This window comes from Sinocyclocheilus grahami, unplaced genomic scaffold (genome assembly GCF_001515645.1).
Source record: "Sinocyclocheilus grahami isolate Dianchi unplaced genomic scaffold, SAMN03320097.WGS_v1.1 scaffold747.1, whole genome shotgun sequence".
Classification (NCBI taxonomy): Eukaryota; Metazoa; Chordata; class Actinopteri; order Cypriniformes; family Cyprinidae; genus Sinocyclocheilus; species Sinocyclocheilus grahami.
The window spans coordinates 144,003-165,206 of record NW_015505926.1 but is presented as its reverse complement, the minus strand read 5'-3'; the positions used below and the strand labels follow the sequence as shown (position 1 = coordinate 165,206).

At 35.9% G+C, this 21,204-nt stretch overlaps 1 protein-coding gene across 1 annotated transcript; it reads right to left on the bottom strand.

Annotated features, from left to right (window-relative positions):
- Positions 1 to 8,421: 8,421 nt before the first annotated feature.
- On the bottom strand, positions 8,422 to 20,554 carry LOC107560897 (solute carrier family 17 member 9-like). The gene is made up of 14 exons (XM_016245186.1): positions 20,246 to 20,554; positions 19,968 to 20,154; positions 19,125 to 19,322; positions 18,080 to 18,219; positions 15,455 to 15,554; positions 15,220 to 15,350; positions 12,765 to 12,861; positions 11,415 to 11,511; positions 11,051 to 11,138; positions 10,757 to 10,791; positions 10,203 to 10,318; positions 9,978 to 10,033; positions 9,376 to 9,405; positions 8,422 to 9,230 (listed from the first exon to the last, which is right to left on the bottom strand). The coding sequence occupies exons 2-14, from the start codon at positions 20,096 to 20,098 to the stop codon at positions 9,052 to 9,054; spliced, it is 1,398 nt and encodes a 465-aa protein (XP_016100672.1). The 5' UTR covers positions 20,099 to 20,154; positions 20,246 to 20,554; the 3' UTR covers positions 8,422 to 9,051.
- Positions 20,555 to 21,204: the final 650 nt, after the last annotated feature.

Below are 21,204 nucleotides of genomic sequence, written 5' to 3'. Positions count from 1 at the left end.
GTTACGCCTTCTTTCTTTGCGTGAACATTTGGGCGGTGTTATGCAAATCTTCCCACAGAGCGATGTAGGTATGTGGGGGCGTGTTAGAACGAGCCGTTTTAGGTAGGCGTGGCTGACTCTTACCTTTCATAAAGAATTTCTCTTTGGATTTGAGACTTTAGTCTTTGCAACTTTACAGATCTTCTTTATGCACCAAGAGCTTGTAACACTCCAAAGAGAAAGGAAAAATTTAAATCGCATCATATGACCCCTTTAATTCAGACAGTGTTTATTTCATATTAATTGACCTCACAGCTCAAAATAGAAGGTTCGTATTGGCATTGATGTTTCCATGAAGAACCTTTAACATTCATGGAACATTCCATTGCACAAAAGGTTCTTTATAGTGGAAAATGGTTGTTTTTAGAACTTGCTGAAACATTCTTTAAGTAACCCATTGTTGCGAAAAACCCCTAATAGAACCTTTATTTTTTAAGAGGTAACTGCCAGTGACTATTTTATTACCCATCATCATGTTAACATTTTAATCAATAAAATAAACTACTAGACAGCTGAAAATAATCAGGGAACATTCTGAATTGAATTCAGAAAATTTTTAATAAAGCACAAGTCATTTTTGGTCAGCTTGACAGCACCATGTGCTTTCACTGCATGGAAAACAGAAATTCTGATTCAACTTAAGAAAGAAAATGAGCTTAAGGCATGAGCGTGAATAAATGATGACAAGTTTCATTTTTGTCTGAGCCCATCCTGTTAACTTTACCAGACTAAATGAAGCTCAGCTGTTTTACTGCTGCAAAGCTTCACTGATAAGCGATGACACATTTTGAGCTAATGACTTACAGAGACTGCTTAGTTTGAAACAAGAGAATGAAATTTCCTTGCGTGATGAGCTGATAATCAACAAAGGAGAGGCTGTCAGAGAATTGAAGCGGTCCACCAAAGCTCTGAGCTAATAAAGGTCTTTTGTTAGGAAGAAGTCTTCTTGTTCAGGTCTTAAGAACATACAGCGTTATCACTCCTGCAGTTATAAAACAGCCTCATCGATGAGCACAGTGAGAATTAAGCGAGTATTAAACACATTGTTGCGTGTGATCATTTGAGACCTTCTGACTGGAAGGAAAGATGGAGGGAGTTATTTTCTGAAGAGGGCAGCATATGACGACTCCCTGCCAAAGCAATGCATCATATTGTTCTATAAACATACATTTGGCATTTGTTGCAGTTTGTTTGTGTGTGTTGGTTTAAAAAGTAGACTGGAGGTCTAACTGTCAGGAGCATATTTTTGTGTTCTTTCTGTCTGTTTCTTTCAATGATATCAGCACAATCAAAGGTAAGGAATCCAGACAGTCCCAAATAACAGCAGCTGTCTTCAACAACATCACCCTGATAAAATCATTTTAAAGGCACAGTTCAACTGAAAATGAAATTCTGTCTTCATTTACTCTCCCTTATTATGTTCCAAAGCCGAATGACTTATTTTCTTCTGGGGAAGACAAAAGATAATGTTTTGAAGGACTAGAGGGTTTAAGCTTCAAAATAGAAAGCAGCATAACGGTATCAAAAAAGCTGGTCTGCATGACTTGTGCACTATATTATACTATATGTCAAGTCTTGTGAAATCATATGATAGCTTGTATGCGAGAAACAGGCTGAAATATTGGGATATTTTAAGTTCACAGTTAATGAGAATTATGTCAAATTTGTAAAGAAATCATTTGTTTTGGGTTGAGTCTTTTTAACAAATGATGAATGATTTGTTCATAATATTTCACACATAATCCACAATTCCAGTCCATCAATTAATGTCTTGTGAAGCGGAAAGCTGTGTGTTTGTAAAAATCAAATTAATCATGAAAGCACATTTTGAACTTAAAATTGATGCTGAGTCCTTCATCCATAATATTGCTTTCTCCAGTCATCTCGTCTGAATCAGGAGAGAAATATGCATAGATCAAGCATCATTTATGAGCAGAAACAGTTCTAAGCAAATATGTTGGTAGATTTTGATGTGAGAGGACAATTGGAGATGCACTTTTTCACTGGAGTAAGTGTTATTATGGATTATTGTATTTTGTTCAGAAGCAGCCGTTTACATTTAAAATGCCTTAACAATGGAAAATGATGAATTTCTTTATTACAAACAGCTTAACACAGGACATCAGCTGATGGACTGGAGTTGTGTGGATTACTTGTGGATTATTGTAATGTTTTTATCAGCTGTCTGGAGGCACCCATTCACTGCAGATGATCCATTAGTGAGAAAGTGAAATAATGCTAAATTTCTTCAAAACTGTAAAAACAAACATCTACATTTTGAATGGCCTGAGGGTGAGTATATTTCAGCATATTTTCATTTTGGGGTGAACCATTCGTTTAATATCTCACTGGAGGTGAAATGATCAGTAAACGCTGGTTTTAATTTTGTTCTCTTTCTCATACAAAGTATGGACAACTTTTATGCTACTTTATGGTTTTTGCACCTTATTTTAGGAGCCATTCTTCCATTGGTGTACTTACAGATACACTGTTATTTATGTAAATTGCCCTGAAATGACACTATAGTGGCATACACAATAATAAATTATATTACCTGTTAAACAAAAAAGAAGCAACTTGGGCATTGCATCAAATAGTTTACCCTCGTTCTGGCTTCAGAAGCTTTCTGCGTCTTCGTCTGTTGGTAAAGCAGGATAATAAGGGGTTCATTGTCTAATTTTCGCTCTTTGCATTGCCAAATGGTACTAGTGTATCTACAGAGGTGGCATTCATGAATATCTTGGACAGGCTTCATTGAGACACTAAGAATGTTTTGAGTTCTTGCAACACGTCTTGATATTTTATATGGGTGTTTCACTGACACTTCCTTATCATGGGGTGAGCGCAGGTGTGGGGTCCTGTCCCGGAGGGCTCCATTAAAATAGTGTCCCTCTCTGTGCCGAGCTGCAGGACAGTGTGTGTAACGCCGGCCATATGCTGACCAGGAGGCCAACAGCTGACTGAGATAATTGACAGAAATCAACATATCTGGACACGAGCGTGTTTGTGTGAGATGTGAGCGGGAGGAAATGATTGGCGATCAGCAACACTAGAGTCGCTCCACAGGGAGGGCAAAACAAAGTGATGTGGTAATTTAGTTAGTGGAGAAAGAGTTTATAGCCACAGGGCTCAGCCTTTAACAGAAGAGAAAGACAGAGAGTATAGGAGCTTGGAGCTTTCTTCTGGTCATAGAATATCTTTGTTTTGGTTTATTTATTTTGTGACTATATTTCCTAGTCTTTTTCTTTTTTGTGCTCAGCAGCCTCTAAAAATATTAATTTGTTCTCTAAATACTTTATTAAATTATTGTTAAATTAATTGTGTTCCCAAAAAACGTAAAGTGCAATAAAATGTATTCTTATGGATTTGATATCTATAATATAACTCATTTTTATTGTGGAGACTAAATAGTGCATGTGTTAGACTAATTAGCATGCAGATCAGGTCTGAGTTTAGGGGGGGTGTATATAAGGAGAGGACATTCGTTGAGACGACGACACAGTGACATTGTCATTAGCTTGAAGTTAATTAGTAATTAACGGCGCTATTTCACTCAGGCGCATCTCCTGCTCCTCTGACAGGCTCTTTACTCCTCCATTGCGACGAAAACCAATAATGCGCGCAGGGGGCTGTTCCTCTGTCACTTTCCGCGTGAGTTAATTAAGGGCTTTGCCACGATCCTTAAGATATGTAAAAGCTGTGGTATTATGGCATGTCACAACCAGCTGTGTAAAATTCAATAATATCCCGAAAACATACAGTGCCCTACCTCAGGTTTGATGTTGTTTAAATTCACTAAATCAAACTAAATAAAAAGATTAGTAATAGGACAAATTTTTATAATTTTTTAGAATCATTTATATTTTTAAGATTAGATTGACAATAGATTTTAAATTACTGTTAAATGTCTATGCTAAACATCATCATAATCTCTCACGTGTTGTTTATTTATACAGCATGTAGTATGTAGTTACTATAATGGACTGTTGTGGCATGTGGATTGAAAGCTGATGGATGTGTTAATAAACGTGTACACATGTGAAATAAAACCCACGTACAGCCTTATTTCTCCCCACTTCAACTGTATATAGCAATGCAAGCATTTTAAGCATGAGACCTTCCCATATACAAAACACTGGAGGACTCAGTCTTTTTTCTGAACACAATGACCATTTTAATCACACTATATCTTTTCCAACAGATCTCAAATAATGTATATATGTAATATTTTAATTATTACATTTAAATATTTATCATTTTTAATATTATTTAAATATTATTTCTAATATTTCTAATATTTTAACTTCAACCTTCAAAGTTTTTTGTCAGAATTTTTACTGTTTGTCAATTTGATCTCATAATTTTCCTCTTTGTCATAATTATGATTTTTTAAAATCTCATAATTTCAACTTTTTGTCAATTGTTTTTGACAAATTTGACTTGTCATCATTTCAGTTTTTAACCTCTTAGTATCTCATACTTCCAACTTTTCATAATCATAATCATGACTTTTTAATCTCATAATTGCGATTTACCCAAGCATGATTTTTTTTCTTCTTGAAATTGGCTTCCATATATTTACCTTGATTTTTCTTTATTTTTCTCACATATATCAAAATGTCAACTTAGCTAATAATTGTGGAAATGATGACACAATTATCATAATTTGTGTAAAATTAAAACAAATCAATTTCAGACAATACATTTTTTATTAAAATAGTTCTGATAATCCTAGTTTGTTCATTTGTTCATTCATTCATTCATTTATTTTGTAATAATATTTGTACTATGGATTTTCATTGTGTGACAAGGATAAAACAATACAATTTCATCTGTAAAATGGCAGGAGAATGCAACACTGTGAACTATTGTATGCACATACTCACACACACACACACACACACACAAACAAACATACATCCACACATCAGCAGAGATCTGGATGTTGTCACCCATCACTCAAATGATCTGGACATTAACCGGATCAGACTCTGAGAGCCTGAGGACATTATTCTCTGCAGTACTCTCAGAGTACTACAGTCTTTTGCACAAATATGTGCTTCAAAGTGAGGAAATACCCAATGAATACTGGTGCGACAGTAACTAAATGCTGTTTTCGTTACTAAACATTCGGTGACCTGAATTACTGAATGGCACGTTCCACAAATACAGTATTTTGTACTGAGAACTTGTAGATATATTAGATTAACTATTACCAAATAAAATGAACCTAACATGAAATCTAAATATCTGTTCTCTTAAATCTACAGATCCTTCCTGGAGCCGCATGGAGCACCTCTCATCTTCAGTTGTGACACAGTGTCGCCCACTTTGCCCCAGGCCCCTGATCTCACCCCAAATCCCACCGCCACGGTAAGCGGCATCGCCATCTGTCTCTATGGTAACCTGAGAGAGTCCCGTGAGAGGGGTGACGGATGCCTGGCGCACGTACACATTGCCAACTCACCAGCATGGCACGCAGCGACCTGCCATATGGTACCATCCCATATATCTGCGACAGAAGCAGAGGAAGACCTGCATGTCCATCCATGCTGATATAGCTCTGGAATTACGACAACAGTGTGAACGACTATTTGCCGCAATATGGCTCTACAAGATTCATTAGCGCACTAGGCTTTCCAATACAGGCTACTTGCAGGCATACATTTTGGCTGCTCGGAATAATGAGCTCCGTGAAAGTGTCTGTTAATATATGTAGATGATCAGAACTGAAGTATACTAAAGAGGCTGTGTGGAAGTTGATGGTTGGATGCAGTTGGTGAAGTTTCCAGACTGGAAACTGAGGTGTAATGATGCTACAAACAGTCGGGAGGTGCTAGCCATGACACTCCAGTTAAACGCACACATATGTCCACCCTCGCACTTTCAATTACGCGCATAAAAGGCCTCTTTTCAGCATTTAAATCTCTGTGCCAGACACAGTTAGCTGACTGAAAACCTTTAAGTGAGGTAGGCCTACTACGCCACACTATTTTCTGGACTCTGCTGCCCCCTGGTGGTGTGGCTCTCAGTGCAACTTCAAGATGTCTTGGATCACTCTGAAGAAGGTGTGGTAAACACATTTCCCTTGAAAACATACTTTTATATTTCCACAAAATACACTTACAAATACAGAATACATCATTTAGATTGTTTTACAAGCAATATGGATTGGTTCGGTTTTCAGTAAAACAATTTTGACTACCTCAATTTCTATAGGCCTACTTTTTAATGTCATAATTATGATTTACTTAAGTATGATATTTTCTTATGTAGCTAAAATGGGCTTCCATTATTTACCTTGATTTTCTTTATTTTTATCTCAGATTTCCTCTCAAGCTCTTAACTGACACTGTTGTCTTCTTGTTAGCCAATAGTTTAGCTAGTCATTGTGGAATTTATGGTAACAGTCATAACTTACTTAATTATTCTAAAAACATTTCAGACAATATAAAAAAAATTATTTAGTGATGACTTGCTCTTTGTTGTAATTATCATAGTTCAAAAAATAATATAAATAAATAAATACACAAAACAAAACAGCTATGGATTTTCACATTTTAAAACATTTGAGACAAGGGTAAAACTAAAATTAAAATGTAAAAAAAAAATGGCAGGAGTATGTAACATTGTAAACAATTGTTTACACATGTGCACATAAACACATCATCTCTTGGCTCACTTTGTTGGAGGTGTAAATTAAAACAAAACATTTTCCGCTTGATTAAAATATAGTTTTATATTTCAGCAAAATATGCTTACAAATACAGAATACTACATTTACATTGTTTACATTTGTTTTTAATGTGACATTTGTCTTGAAAATAAGATCACAATATGAATTGATTCAGTTTTCTGTGAAACATATCTTTCATCCTCAATTCAGGATGCTAGGACACTGCATTAATTCACAGATCATCTATCGTGTTTACTAGTCTTGAGTGAAATAATTATAAGGAATGACGCAAGCATAATAAATATGCAAAATTTCTTCTTCGCTACACTAATGCAAGTTATTGTCAGCTGTGATAATGGAACAAACCCCACAATCATAATCCAGTTATGCAGAACAGTCTATTGTAAACCAATAACACTTTAAAGATCAAATTAAACCGCATTAAATAGAACGGAACAATATTTATGAGAGATGGCATTTCTATAAAGCTGCATCAGTCAAAACAAGAACACACGACAGATCAGAATCCAGAAAGTGAGGTAGGCCTACTACGCCACACTATTTTCTGGACTCTGCTGCCCCCTGGTGGTGTGGCTCTCAGTGCAACTTCAAGATGTCTTGGATCACTCTGAAGAAGGTGTGGTAAACACATTTCCCTTGAAAACATACTTTTATATTTCCACAAAATACACTTACAAATACAGAATACATCATTTAGATTGTTTTACAAGCAATATGGATTGGTTCGGTTTTCAGTAAAACAATTTTGACTACCTCAATTTCTATAGGCCTACTTTTTAATGTCATAATTATGATTTACTTAAGTATGATATTTTCTTATGTAGCTAAAATGGGCTTCCATTATTTACCTTGATTTTCTTTATTTTTATCTCAGATTTCCTCTCAAGCTCTTAACTGACACTGTTGTCTTCTTGTTAGCCAATAGTTTAGCTAGTCATTGTGGAATTTATGGTAACAGTCATAACTTACTTAATTATTCTAAAAACATTTCAGACAATATAAAAAAAATTATTTAGTGATGACTTGCTCTTTGTTGTAATTATCATAGTTCAAAAAATAATATAAATAAATAAATACACAAAACAAAACAGCTATGGATTTTCACATTTTAAAACATTTGAGACAAGGGTAAAACTAAAATTAAAATGTAAAAAAAAAATGGCAGGAGTATGTAACATTGTAAACAATTGTTTACACATGTGCACATAAACACATCATCTCTTGGCTCACTTTGTTGGAGGTGTAAATTAAAACAAAACATTTTCCGCTTGATTAAAATATAGTTTTATATTTCAGCAAAATATGCTTACAAATACAGAATACTACATTTACATTGTTTACATTTGTTTTTAATGTGACATTTGTCTTGAAAATAAGATCACAATATGAATTGATTCAGTTTTCTGTGAAACATATCTTTCATCCTCAATTCAGGATGCTAGGACACTGCATTAATTCACAGATCATCTATCGTGTTTACTAGTCTTGAGTGAAATAATTATAAGGAATGACGCAAGCATAATAAATATGCAAAATTTCTTCTTTGCTACACTAATGCAAGTTATTGTCAGCTGTGATAATGGAACAAACCCCACAATCATAATCCAGTTATGCAGAACAGTCTATTGTAAACCAATAACACTTTAAAGATCAAATTAAACCGCATTAAATAGAACGGAACAAAAGCAAACTAGCAGTTTGAAACAAAAGCATCCTTTAAAGATCAGAAACCATTCTCAACAGCAGACAGCTGAGATGAAGAAAATGCTTTAAAGGATCAGCCAATGACAAGATGACCTAGCACGTTTCATCTAATGACAGTAACGCTCTTCAAATTGACACAAACTCCAATTCTGCAGTAACAAACTGTAATCTCTATCACACTCAGAGATGTCTGAGACGAGGTATTTTAAAATGTCATGCAATGCCATAACAAATGGTATTAATAATAATTGAATAAACACTGTCAGTAATCAGACTCTCGAACTCTAGCGTTTGGTCTTCATCTGATTAAATGGATGGTGTATTGCAGGTTTTTGAACTGCTTTGGTCGCAGTAATGATGATATTAAAGCAACTGCTACCATAAACCAACACAAATGCTACAGGGTGAAATAGAAATGAATGAACGCAAAATATTCAGTAACACACTTCATACTGTGGCTCCTAGTTATCTTTAACAGATATCCTACAGCTTCTCCTAAATTCTCTTCAGCCAAAGAAAAGCCAAACATAAACTGCTGATTATGTCCCTCTTCAGAAAGGTTTCTGACAGAGTCTGTCATTTCTGCTGCTCTGCTCCCGTCATCTGTGCTCTCAGATGTGGATGCTGTGGTAACGGCCCTTCGCTAGATCTATGTCCACTCTGCGAGCTTCTGCGAAGCTTAAAAATGTTCCTAAACCCAGCAGGTTCACTACAGTGATGAGCCCAAAAACTGACGCCCAGGAGCCAGTGGCCTCGATCAGATACCCAGAGAAATACACCATGATGACCCCTAACAAACACACACACACAACAGCATTAACACATACAGCACACTAGCAATCCTCTTAAAAACTGAGCTTGAGTGCTTATTTCATTTGAAATTATTAATATCAAATTTACATTTATAAAATATCAATGTTTTATACTATTCTTACCTGTAAATGCTCCACAGGTATTCATTACTCCTGAAAGAAAAAAAAATTACAGATTTAGAAAAGACAGTCATATTGCTCATTGTAAAATTACAATAAATCTATGCACACCAAAAATGATAATTCTAACAATAACTACAAAGTTTGAAAAATTGTCCACACCGCAGCTACAACGGTACCGAGATAGAGGAACATTAACTAAAACTATTAAAAATCATACTTGAAAATAAAATATTAAAAAGAAAAAAATGAAACTTAGAAAAAAAAGTGTAAGTACTGACAAAAAAAGTTTTTTTTTGTGAAAAACGACAATCTAATTTAGAAAATTTAAATGAAAACAGAAAATATAAAAACTACTTCAAATTATTAATAAAAACTATAAAAAGTATTAATGATACTAATAAAACCCTGGCTACAATCACTTTCAGAGCTTTTTTTTCAGCTGATGAACAATTAAAGCCATTGACAGCCAATCAAAAAAAACCTTCCTACTGATGCATGCACTTTTAATAAACAATGTTATTGTCCACTGGTGTAAAAGCGAATATAGTTAGCCTTAAGTGTGCAATCGCAGTTTGGGTTAAAGTAGAGAGTATGCTACATACCAAACAGAGCCCCCGCACAGGATGGAGCGAGATCCTGAACATTGACTGAAACCCCACTAGAGAGAGACAATTACATTGTCGCATTTACATTCATGCATTTGGCAGACACTTTTACATACATCTTATCAGAGCTTGCATGACCTGGAAATCAAGCCATGACCTTGCACCATGTTTGTTTGTTTTTTTTGTTTTTTCAATGCATGGGTAAGCAGTGAGTGACATTACCTGTGGCTGAATGTGGTGAGGCCCATAGTAGCAGACACGAAAGCCACAGCTGTGGGGAAGGTAGTGGTCCCACACAGGAACAGAGTAAACACACTGGAGACGCCCATAGAGAAGAACTGAAAAACACAATAATACATAATATATTCACAGTTTTTGAAAGAAATTAATACTTTTATACAACAAGGATGCATTAAATAGATCTCAAGTGACAGTAAAGACATTTATTGTTACAAAAGATTTCCATTTCGAATAAATTATGCTGTTTTGGACTTTCTAAAAGAATCCGGAAAATATATCAGTTTCTACAAAACTTTTAAGCAGCACAATCGTTGTTGATAATAAGAAATATTTATTGAGCAGCAAATCAGCATATTAGAATGATTTCTGAAGGATCATGTGACACTGAAGACTGGAGTAATGATGCTGAAAATTTAGCTTTGCAATGAATTAATAAATTCTAATATAATATTGTAATATTCCAAAGCGCAACTGTATTTTTGATAAAATGAATGCAGCCTTGGTTGCACATAAGAGATTGTATATTTCAAACATACCTGCATGAGTTTTCTAACTGACGCAGTATCAAAACCTTTAAAAGACAAAGAAAGGAGCGAGAGTATTAGTGTGGCAGCTGAGGAACATTTAACCGTTTTAGAAGTCAATTGCAATCATGTAGACTTGACATTTACAACACAGTAAAACTCAAACAGACTCGTAACAAGGAACAGGGAATATTTCATTGCCTTTCTAATTGTCTACCAAAAAGACATGAACATGAGGAACATACAAACTCATATCTTTGAACAAGAAACGGCGAGTGTATTTGAGTAGTATGTGCGGTTTCGTACCCTGACTGATTAGATGGTCTGAAAGGCAGCCACTAAACAGGGAAGAAGGGATGGCCACAAACCATGGGATCACGTTAAACACGCAACCCTGAGGAAACACACATGCAGACATACACAGGAACAGGCAATGAATAGGCGAGTCCAATGCATGTGATATACACTTTTCTGAATAGGAATCAAACACACACTCTGATGTGATGCGATGTGAAGCCCCCTGCTGGACCACAACAGCATCATACTAACATGACCAGCTCTCTCTCCTTCACAGAAATTAATTACTGGAGACTGTTTTTCTCATATATTTTTTTGCTTTGACACAGATCGTGTTCTCGCACGCTGTCTGAAAGAGCGTAGTTCAGTTTACCTTGGCATCAGGGAAGGTGTCCTTGAAAAACGTTGGCAGCCATGACAGTAGTGTGAAGAAGGTGCTAGCGGTGCACAAGTGTGTAATAATAACGGCGCTGAAATTCAGACAGGAGCGTTTAGAATGCATTTGAAATCAATGTCACCAACACAGCATGTTTATAATTATGTAGATGAAGACACTAGTCATATCAGTAGGCTAATAAAAGTGGTTTTATTTTACATCTCTTTAATGGAGATAAGGTCATCTCATATGGGTGCCGTCATAGTGCGATCACCTGACCAAATACTAAAATTGGGGGAAAATAAGAATGGGGGAACCCCCATACCTAGAGACTTTTGCTTGTTGAATAAATCAATCAAGACTAATAGCACATTTCAACAATGGCATCAGTAATCAAAAAATGTTTGCATTATTTGCATGATGCTGGATCACACCAGTGTCAATGTACAGGATTTTATATTATATAAATAATAAAACAATAGTTATTTTTAATAAAAAAAAATGAAAGTGGGTAATTTAAGAATGCAAAAAAAATAATCTATTCATGAGTCGGCAGTCTTGTTGTGTTTATACTTGCACTCTTGCTAATTATTGTAACTCAGACTTTCAGGAAAATGCTTTTTACAGAACGACTGAAAGAGTTGTCAGAAGCTTAGCGATGGTAGCGTTGAAGTCATGTGACCTTAGTGTAGTTTGTTTATAGCTGACATTTAGCTTTTTACTTCTGGTGACTGTATTTAGGCTTCAGAATTCATCAGTTGTGTTCATTTGTAAAGGTTATGATGAACAAAATGTATAAGGATCAAAAACATTTGTTGGTCACAGAGCTTATTGTCTGCAATAATCCAAAAGCCAATGTAAAAATCCTATTGGGTTTTTGTCAAGGGAATCAGAGCGATGCGAATTTCTGGGCTGGCCTACAAAAGTTCATCACTGCAGCACTCTACTGCTACAATAACAACATTAGTAACAACAGTTACTGCTAGAGCACTCCCTCTAAAGCACACTCAAGCATAAGCAGCATTTTTAAATAATTTTATAATTATCATCTACTTTTCCTTATACAATAATGTAATTGTTAAACTAAAATGTTACAAAAAACATCCAAGTCATGTGTGCAGTCAGAAACACTCAGCCACGTTTAGCTGACGGGACAGAGTACTGTGTTACTGTTTCGGAGTGCTCTATATATAGACAGACATGGAACGGATGTGAATCAGGCCTTTGTGGGAGCTCAGTAAAGACCCTTTGTTCAGCATCCATGCTCTCTCTCTCTCTTACACACACACACACACATACACACACACACACACACACACACACACAGTATTCAGGTGCTAATCTTACCACACAGCTGGCTGTCTGAAGAGACGCAGCCAGTTTCTCTTGGACAGTTTGGACTGGGTCCCAGCGCTGCCCAGAGACTCCAGTGTGATGATGGGACCTGACAAACACAAGCACGATCAGTTTTTAAACAAACAGTTTAAACACAGAACACCTGTTAAGGAAGGAATAACAGCACAGCTACAGTCTCTGTTCTGCATGGAGTGTATAAATACACACATACTGCACCTCAAATACTTGTTAATTATCACTGAAATATTTACCCACATTTTAGCCAAACTACAATAAATGGCTTACACAGTGTAATTTAAACTTAAATTGTGACATTAGCTTATTACACAGCTCTCTAGAATACTTGATTTTGATTAGGCAATCATGGAAATAAATATTTTAGAATGTCTACGATGTGGAATTTTTACAAAGGAAAACACCATCAAATGTTTGGGGTCAGTAAGAATCATTTAAAGAAATTAATACTTTTATTCAGCAAGGATACATTCAACTGACTAAAAGTGACAGTAATAACATTTATAATGTTTTATATATATTTGTCAATATGTTTATATATATATATATATATATCATCAGAACTCAAAAGCAGCACAGCTGTTTTGAACATAGGTAATAATTACAAATGTTTCTTGAGCATCAAATCAGCATATTAGAATTATTTGGAGTAATGGCTGCTATATATATATGATTCTCAATGTAGTAGATGCATATTTTTGGCAGTTTAATGTGTTTTGTGGCCATGGACATAGACATTCAAAGGTTTGGGGTCAGTAAGATTTTTTCTTAATGTTTTATGCACCGGGGCTGCATTTATTTGATCAAAAATACAGCAAAAACACTAATATCGTGAAATCTGATTACAATTTAAAAGAGCTGTTTTCGGTTTCATAACATAAAACACAACAAACTGAGACAGACTAAATCCAGAAGAACTGTGGCAATGTCTCCAAGATGCTTCAAGAGACCTACCTGCAAAATTACCTGAAAAACTATGTGCAAGTGCACCTAGGGCAAAAGCTGCTTTAAACGCTAAGGATGCTCACACCAAATGTTGATTTAATTTAGTTAATTGATAGTTGATTGATATTCACAGCATTTTTACACAAGTCAAATGCTTACAACTTTTAACAGTACTGGAGCTTTGCAGGTAGATTTCTTGAAGCATCTTGGAGGCATTGTCACAGTTCTTCTGGGTTGAGTCTGTCTCAGTTTGTTCTGTTTCTTCATGTCATTCCAGCAAATGGCAAAATTAATGTTTGGAAATGTAAACTGATATTTCCTAATTCCTGATTTTCCTAATGACACACTACAGCAAAATATTTAACTTAAAATTTGACTTAAACCCATTTTAAAACATTTCTTTAGCTGGTGAAAATACTAGTATACTAATAATTTTGGCCACCACTGAATATATATATATATGAACTGTTGGTAAAAGCTCAAAAACATGATTATGGTCTTTAATATCCCAGGACAGAAACACTTGAAGATGTTGTGTGAGTTGACCCAAACAAACAGTATTTATAAACGTATTCTTAATTAGTCTTAAACAAAACTAGGAAACTCTTTACTTTGTGTATAATGCATATGCATACTGTACATTGTAATGCATTGCATCTTTTCATAAATAATTGTGACCAAAGTTAAAAAGTCTCTTTGTTACATCTGTTTTAATGCATCATACTTTCTAAAAGTGTAACAATGAATAGATAAGTATTATTATTCATGAGATCTTACAATGTAATATAAGGTGCATTACAAGTCATATTAATGTGTTAAAACTACACGATGATGCATTATATATATATATATATATATATATATATATATATATATATATATATATATATATATATATATACACACACTGTGTTTTTCAGCCCCGGTGCACATAAGAGACTACTTTCAAAAATATTAAGAAAAAAATAATCCTGACCCCAAACCTTTGAATGTCAGTGTATTTGGCCACAAAACACATTAAACTGCCAAAATATGAATCTACTACATGAAAAACACATTGAGAATCATTTAGGAATTGTACCATGATTCTCAGAATCAAAATCTAATTATGAGGTGCCAAGAGGTTCCCAATGCTCACGAATGTTTGTGCTTCTGTCCACCTTATTCTTCAACGCGGAAGTAAGCTGTTTTCGGTGAATGTGCAAGATTTCCAGTTCATTAGCCACCATAGGGAAATAACCAAAAGAATAACAACGTGCAGTAAACGGTAAAACTGTTTGCACTAAACCAGTGTGTTCATAATTAAGATAATACATTAAAATAATATGGTAAGACACACCAATTTGCAATATCAAGCAGCAAAACGAGCTGTTTTGTACAGCTAAAAATAGCTGGAAGTGGATGACACCGGAAGCCAGACACATTCATTTTACAAATGGCCGCGACCGCTCTTACGGGAAAAATAAGGTGGATATTCTGGACATACCTTCTCCTTTGAGCAGATACTTCCACATGCAGTACGCCCACAACACAGACAGAAGCCCAGAGACGTAGAACACACTCTCCCAGCCATACAAGTCCAGCATCAGAGAGCCTACACCTCCTATCACCAGAGTCCTACACACACATACACACAGTTACACAAACTCAATCTGAAAGACATCCGTTACATTTCTAAACGTAACAGAGAAAGCAGACACAGTCAGAGATCTGACACTAACCCCAGGTATGAGCCACTTCCTACGGTGCTTATGAGGAAGCCCCTCTCACTCTCCACAACCTTCTGAGAGCACAGACTGGCCAGAGATGGGTAGTGAACACCTGAGAACACCAGGATAACAGAAAGAAAACAAACACTCTTTTAGTGCATAGCCATTAGTGGATTATTACGGTTTTCATATTATGACTAATAACACACAAACAGTCAATGTTATAAATTTATACCACCTTGTTAAAAAAAACACTAAGTAAAATATGTTGTTGTAGTAACCATTAAATAATGAATTAAAAATTTATATTTTTATATTGATTTATTTATTTTCTTAAATATTTATAAGTAAACATTTATTTACTTAAAAATAAATAAATTGCAAATTGTCATTCCTGGTGGAATGACCTGCCCAACTCAATCCGAGCAGCTGAGTCCTTAGCCATCTTCAAGAAACGACTAAAAACACATCTCTTCCATCTTTATTTGACCCTCTAATTCTAGCACTTTCTATTCTATTTTAATTCTACTTTATCTATTTATCTTTTTTATTTAAAAAAAAAAAAACTAGCAGCTTTCTATTTTTTTCTATTCTATCTACTTGTTTTTCTTTGTGTGTGTATATGTGTGTGTATAATAAATATATATAGATGTTGCTACGTGTACTGTGTTAGGCTAACCGAGACTTGTCATTTGCACTTATATATTGTTGCTCTTTTGTTAGTTTTGACTGCTTTTATTGTCCTCATTTGTAAGTCGCTTTGGATAAAAGCGTCTGCTAAATGACTAAATGTAAATGTTAATTAATTAATAATTATTTTTAGAAGTAAAAAATTGGCTGATAAATTATATTTTGGCCATTCTCGCACATTACAAATATTCACGTTGTTTTTTTATCCTGTACTGTAGAACGTGTAAGTACTATCGTATTGTAATATTACGTTTTGTACCCATCTCATAATTCTGACGTAAAGCTTAAAAGTTTATTCTGATTAGTAGCAGAAGCCTGGACAAGATAACGCCATTAATTACTTTTAACAAACTTTTTTATTTTTTATTTATTTAGTCATTTAGCAGACGCTTTTCTCCAAAGCGACTACTTTAATACTTTAATACTTCTATAACAAAAAACCTTAACTGTGGCATAGGGTTGTGCCGATAGATGATAGTAGGCTATCGTGTATCGACGATAGCAGATGTCTTTGTCGATAGTCAAGACGATATTAGGCTCATTCTCCTATTATTGTATTAAATTATAATAATAATAATTCGTATTATTTTTATTAGGTGGCCTATTATAATTCGGCTATCAAATTGCCCCGCTATTTTACTGCAGCACCGCATTTCACACACGAGCGCAATTGAGGATTAGAGCCTGTAGCCGGTGAAGGAGTCTCCAACCACAAACAGACGTACATCGTCTGCAGATATAAGCAGGGCCGTCCTTAGCTGACGTGGGGCCCGGTGCGAGGTAGGGAGCGGGGCCCCCCTCGGTCAGTTCGCGATCCGGTGGAGGGGCTTATATATGTGCAATATTTTAACCGAGCCCTCACTAACTGAGTTTAATGCCACATTTATGTTAGAAAGCATCTCATTCTTGTTTCTGTGGCGGTGCGTTGGGCGCACAGTCCGGAGTGCTGTATGACTGATGCATCCGTTCAATTTAACTTTACTCCAAATATATGAACTTACCCGTTTTAAATACTTTATATTTAACGTGTTCGTTTATGTCCAATATTTAGTGTTAAACTGTTGGTCTTTAAATTAAATCTACTATTGACGGCAAAGTTGTCACAGGACGCGCGGTATGACAGTTGTGTCCGACTATATATGAACTAGCTGTTTTAAATAGAGTATTTTTATATTTAACATGATATTTTATCAGTATGTTTGAACGTATATTTTTTTCGATTATTGGTGCTTCCATAGGCTCAATCTCACGCACCTGCTCGGTTTAAAACACCAAATAGTTATGCTATGACAAGTACAGAGAGTCTCTCTCTTGCCCCACCCATGCACTATAATATCGTGTATCGTCGATCTCACGGGCTGACGATATGACGATTTGAAAAATGACCATATCGCCCAACACTACTGTGGCACCATCTATGCTGGCAAAGAAATCAAAGTCAAACCCTTTATAGAAACGGCATATTTTATAGCAGGCCCTTGTCTTTTTACAGACCCCTTTCACTAGTTTTAAGAGAATACAACAGCAGTACAATGACATAAAGTGTAATTAACTTGCAAGGCAGAGCATGATAGTGGCTAGATTTCAACGCTTTGCCAACCACAGAACAATTATGCTCTGCTCCACAGCAAATGACCTATTCTCATAAAAAAGGGTCACAGTTTGCAGGAGGGAACATTTAGCAATTTGCCAGCAATCTGGAAGCAATGATTTATGAAACAAGATTCCCTAAACCACACTTTTCTGCAGTTTCCAGCAAACTACAGCCCCATTTTGAAAAACACTGAGAACAGCTGAATACCGTTTTGTAACTTTCTCCAAGCTTAAACTACAAACGGCAAATTCAGTATCATTAGATCTTAGAAAGTAAACAATCAGTACAGTAGGAAAGCATAAAAGCACAGTTGTGTGAAGTTCAGCTGGTTTTGTGAGGGTGCGGTCGCTCACCCTGCAGCAGGCCCATGAGGAAGCGGGAGATGGTCATGGAGACGATGGGCTGGGAGCAGAAATGGGCTAAGATTGGCGTGAAGGCGGTCATTGCTCCCCATGCTGCCGCTGACAACAGCAACACTTTCTCTCCTCCCACCCTAAACAAATAAACAAGCATTTATGAATCCCACATCAAATCCAAACAAGTTATTGCATTTGAATATACTTCTGAGCATTTCTCCAGCAAACCAGACATTCCACAGGGCTCGCAAACGTTAAAAACTTTGTAGCGCTGTTTCAGTTCTTAGATCTGCAGCATGGGACCAATGCAGACAAGCGATTCATTGCAAGCTTCATTTGCATCACCTAATTAATCATGTTAAGGTCCTATTTCAGAGCAGGTTGTGGCTCTCTGGTGGCCACTAGACTTGGAGTTCTGTAAAATTACTGTATTTTAGCTCACATGAGAATCATACTATGAACTCACCTGCAGTAAATTCTTTAATATTACTTGAATGTAAAATAATAATAAAAAAGCTAAACTACATCTAATCTAGGACACACATCCACTGCTGGCTGTTTGACAGTGTAACCAATGCAGACGCCAAAACTAGTTGCCTTATCACCCACAACCTGTTCAACAAATATTTAAAGCATTTTTGGCATCTGGCAACTGTGATGGTTTTAAAATAGAGCCACACCTGTAAAACAAAGACTGACGTCATATTAAAGTAATATCTGAATAGAAATGAATGCATCATGCAACTGCCCTTCCTTTCATACCTTAAAATCAGTTACCTTTATGCATTATGTGTTGTGATTCAGTGAAAATAAATGCTGTGCTACTATTAATGACGAGAAAGGGAGTCTTTCATTCAACACTTGTGACAACAATTGTGACCTACTAACTGTTGCCCAACTATACTTACAATTATTCACGTTCTATTAAATATGAACTCATTACAAATTTAAGAGCCTGGGAGAACTCAGGAAGGCTCCACTCTCTCTCTCTCTCTTTAAACAAGTAAACAAATAATGACATTTCATTTCTCGTTTTACTAACCTGTCACTGACGTAGCCTCCAAGGACCTGAGTGAAGCAGTAGCCCCAGAAGAAGCTGCCCAGCACCATGCCCGTCTCTCTCTTGGACCAGCTGAAGCGCTCTGCCATGCTCACTGCACAGATAGGCATGGCCACACGGGCACAGTACAGCAGGCACGTCCCCAGCAACAGCACCACCGTCCATATCCTCGCTACTGGCCTGCAGATAGACAAATACAACCCTCCAATCTTTACACCAAACAAGATTCATATGAGAAGATATTATAAGCCAAAGCACATAAATTACATTTCTAACTGGCAGGTACCTATCTAGGTTAATTTGCTTCAGATGCATTGACTAATGCTGATGCACTTAGTTCATTAACCTTTCTAAAAAAAAGATGACCTAAATAGTACAAAGTTTCACAAAGTTTATTTCAGTCCTCTGGTGTAGAACAAATGGTGACTGAGCACTCATAGATTGTTAATTTAATGTGTAATTTAATACTAATACATGCTTATTAATTTTCGCTTTTTGAATGAAACTGTTCACAAAGCTTGTTATCAAATGTTTCGAAACTAAATAACTGGAAAAATAGAGATATAACTAGCCTATATATATTTAAAAAACTGACATGAAAATTTTTAAATCATTTTGACCATTCACAATTTGCTGCCAAAATTGATTTAAACTTGTTTCAACGGTGATTGTGTCCTTGAATAAAGCGAATTTATGTACATAATATTGATATACATAATGTATTAATAGACTGTTTTATCATACTAATGTATTTATTTGAATTACCTTCATTTGTATTCGATTAATAAACATTATTTAGAGGAAGGTTTGGTGAGGTGGTCTCACCTTGTCCAGTTCTGACTCGACTCTGCCCACTTCTTCTGTGATCCAGCTTGTCCGATATTATCTGCGGGGTTTTCCTGAATACTGGCCAAATCTGGACAAGAGTTCTTTCCATGTTTTTGTAGAATTGCCATTCAACGCCAAATATATCTGTTTGTGACTATCCGCTCTGGTATCCTCTCGGGTCAGTCTGTGCGAGCGTGACAGGCAAAAAAGCAAAGCAATGAAAAAAATATGTTTCTATTCCAGTTTCCTCGCGGAAGCATCTCTTCATAACATACCTTCCGCATCCATTGCGCTCCGGCGACTGGCAGTAATGAGGCTTTCACAGCTGTTATAACGCAGCGGGAGGAAATTCAGCTTTCTCCTGACTCCTGAAGTGTTGATGATGATCCACGTGTCAGTTTCTTCTTTCAGCCACGCAGCTCCTCCAACCACTGCCTCTTCAAACCAGGAAGTAGAAATTCAGGCATGGTTTCGGCTTCGGCAAAATACCTGAATGTGAACTTTAGAACCTTATGCAAATATTTTAAAGAACAGGTTTAGCAGACGCAGCACCACTAAAGGTGTTGAAGTTATTACCGACAAACCGATGTAGCTGTAGCGATGTGAAGTCCGACTCGTGTTTGTGAGTCGATTCTTTTGAACAATTCGTTTAGAAACGGCTCACAAATACGATTCCCTTATTATTTTACGTCAATTTCACCACTATGTGGGTGGTTAAATACTGTAAACGTTCAAATAAGATTTAGTTTTCAGTTTTATGGTGTTTATTATACGTTAAACAACATTACAATTTATTTACATGTATTGACTGAAACCGTTTTGTACTTTTAAATTAACTTGAACTTTCTTTAAACTTCGTATGCATGTTGATAAAATGTCAGTCATAAACGAATCTATTTATTTTCTCTCCATCAGTAAACTCTTTGGTTCACTCCAGCTGAATCAAATTATTAATCTTTTTATTATGAGTCAGACATATCTGATAAAGAAAATTGTCATTATTATTAATACTTAAATAGTGAACGACTCTTTCCCTCGCTTTGTGAACCGGATCATCTGATTCATTGAAAAGATCCGACTCAAAAGAACAATTTGTTCAGTAATCGAATTTCGCCACATTATACACGAGAAAAGAATAGTCACGTCTAAGTTAATAACATGTCACCTGGACAAGCATGCACTGCCCAAGAAATAGACTTTTACAGGGTCTTACAATTCCAAGTTGCCATAACAT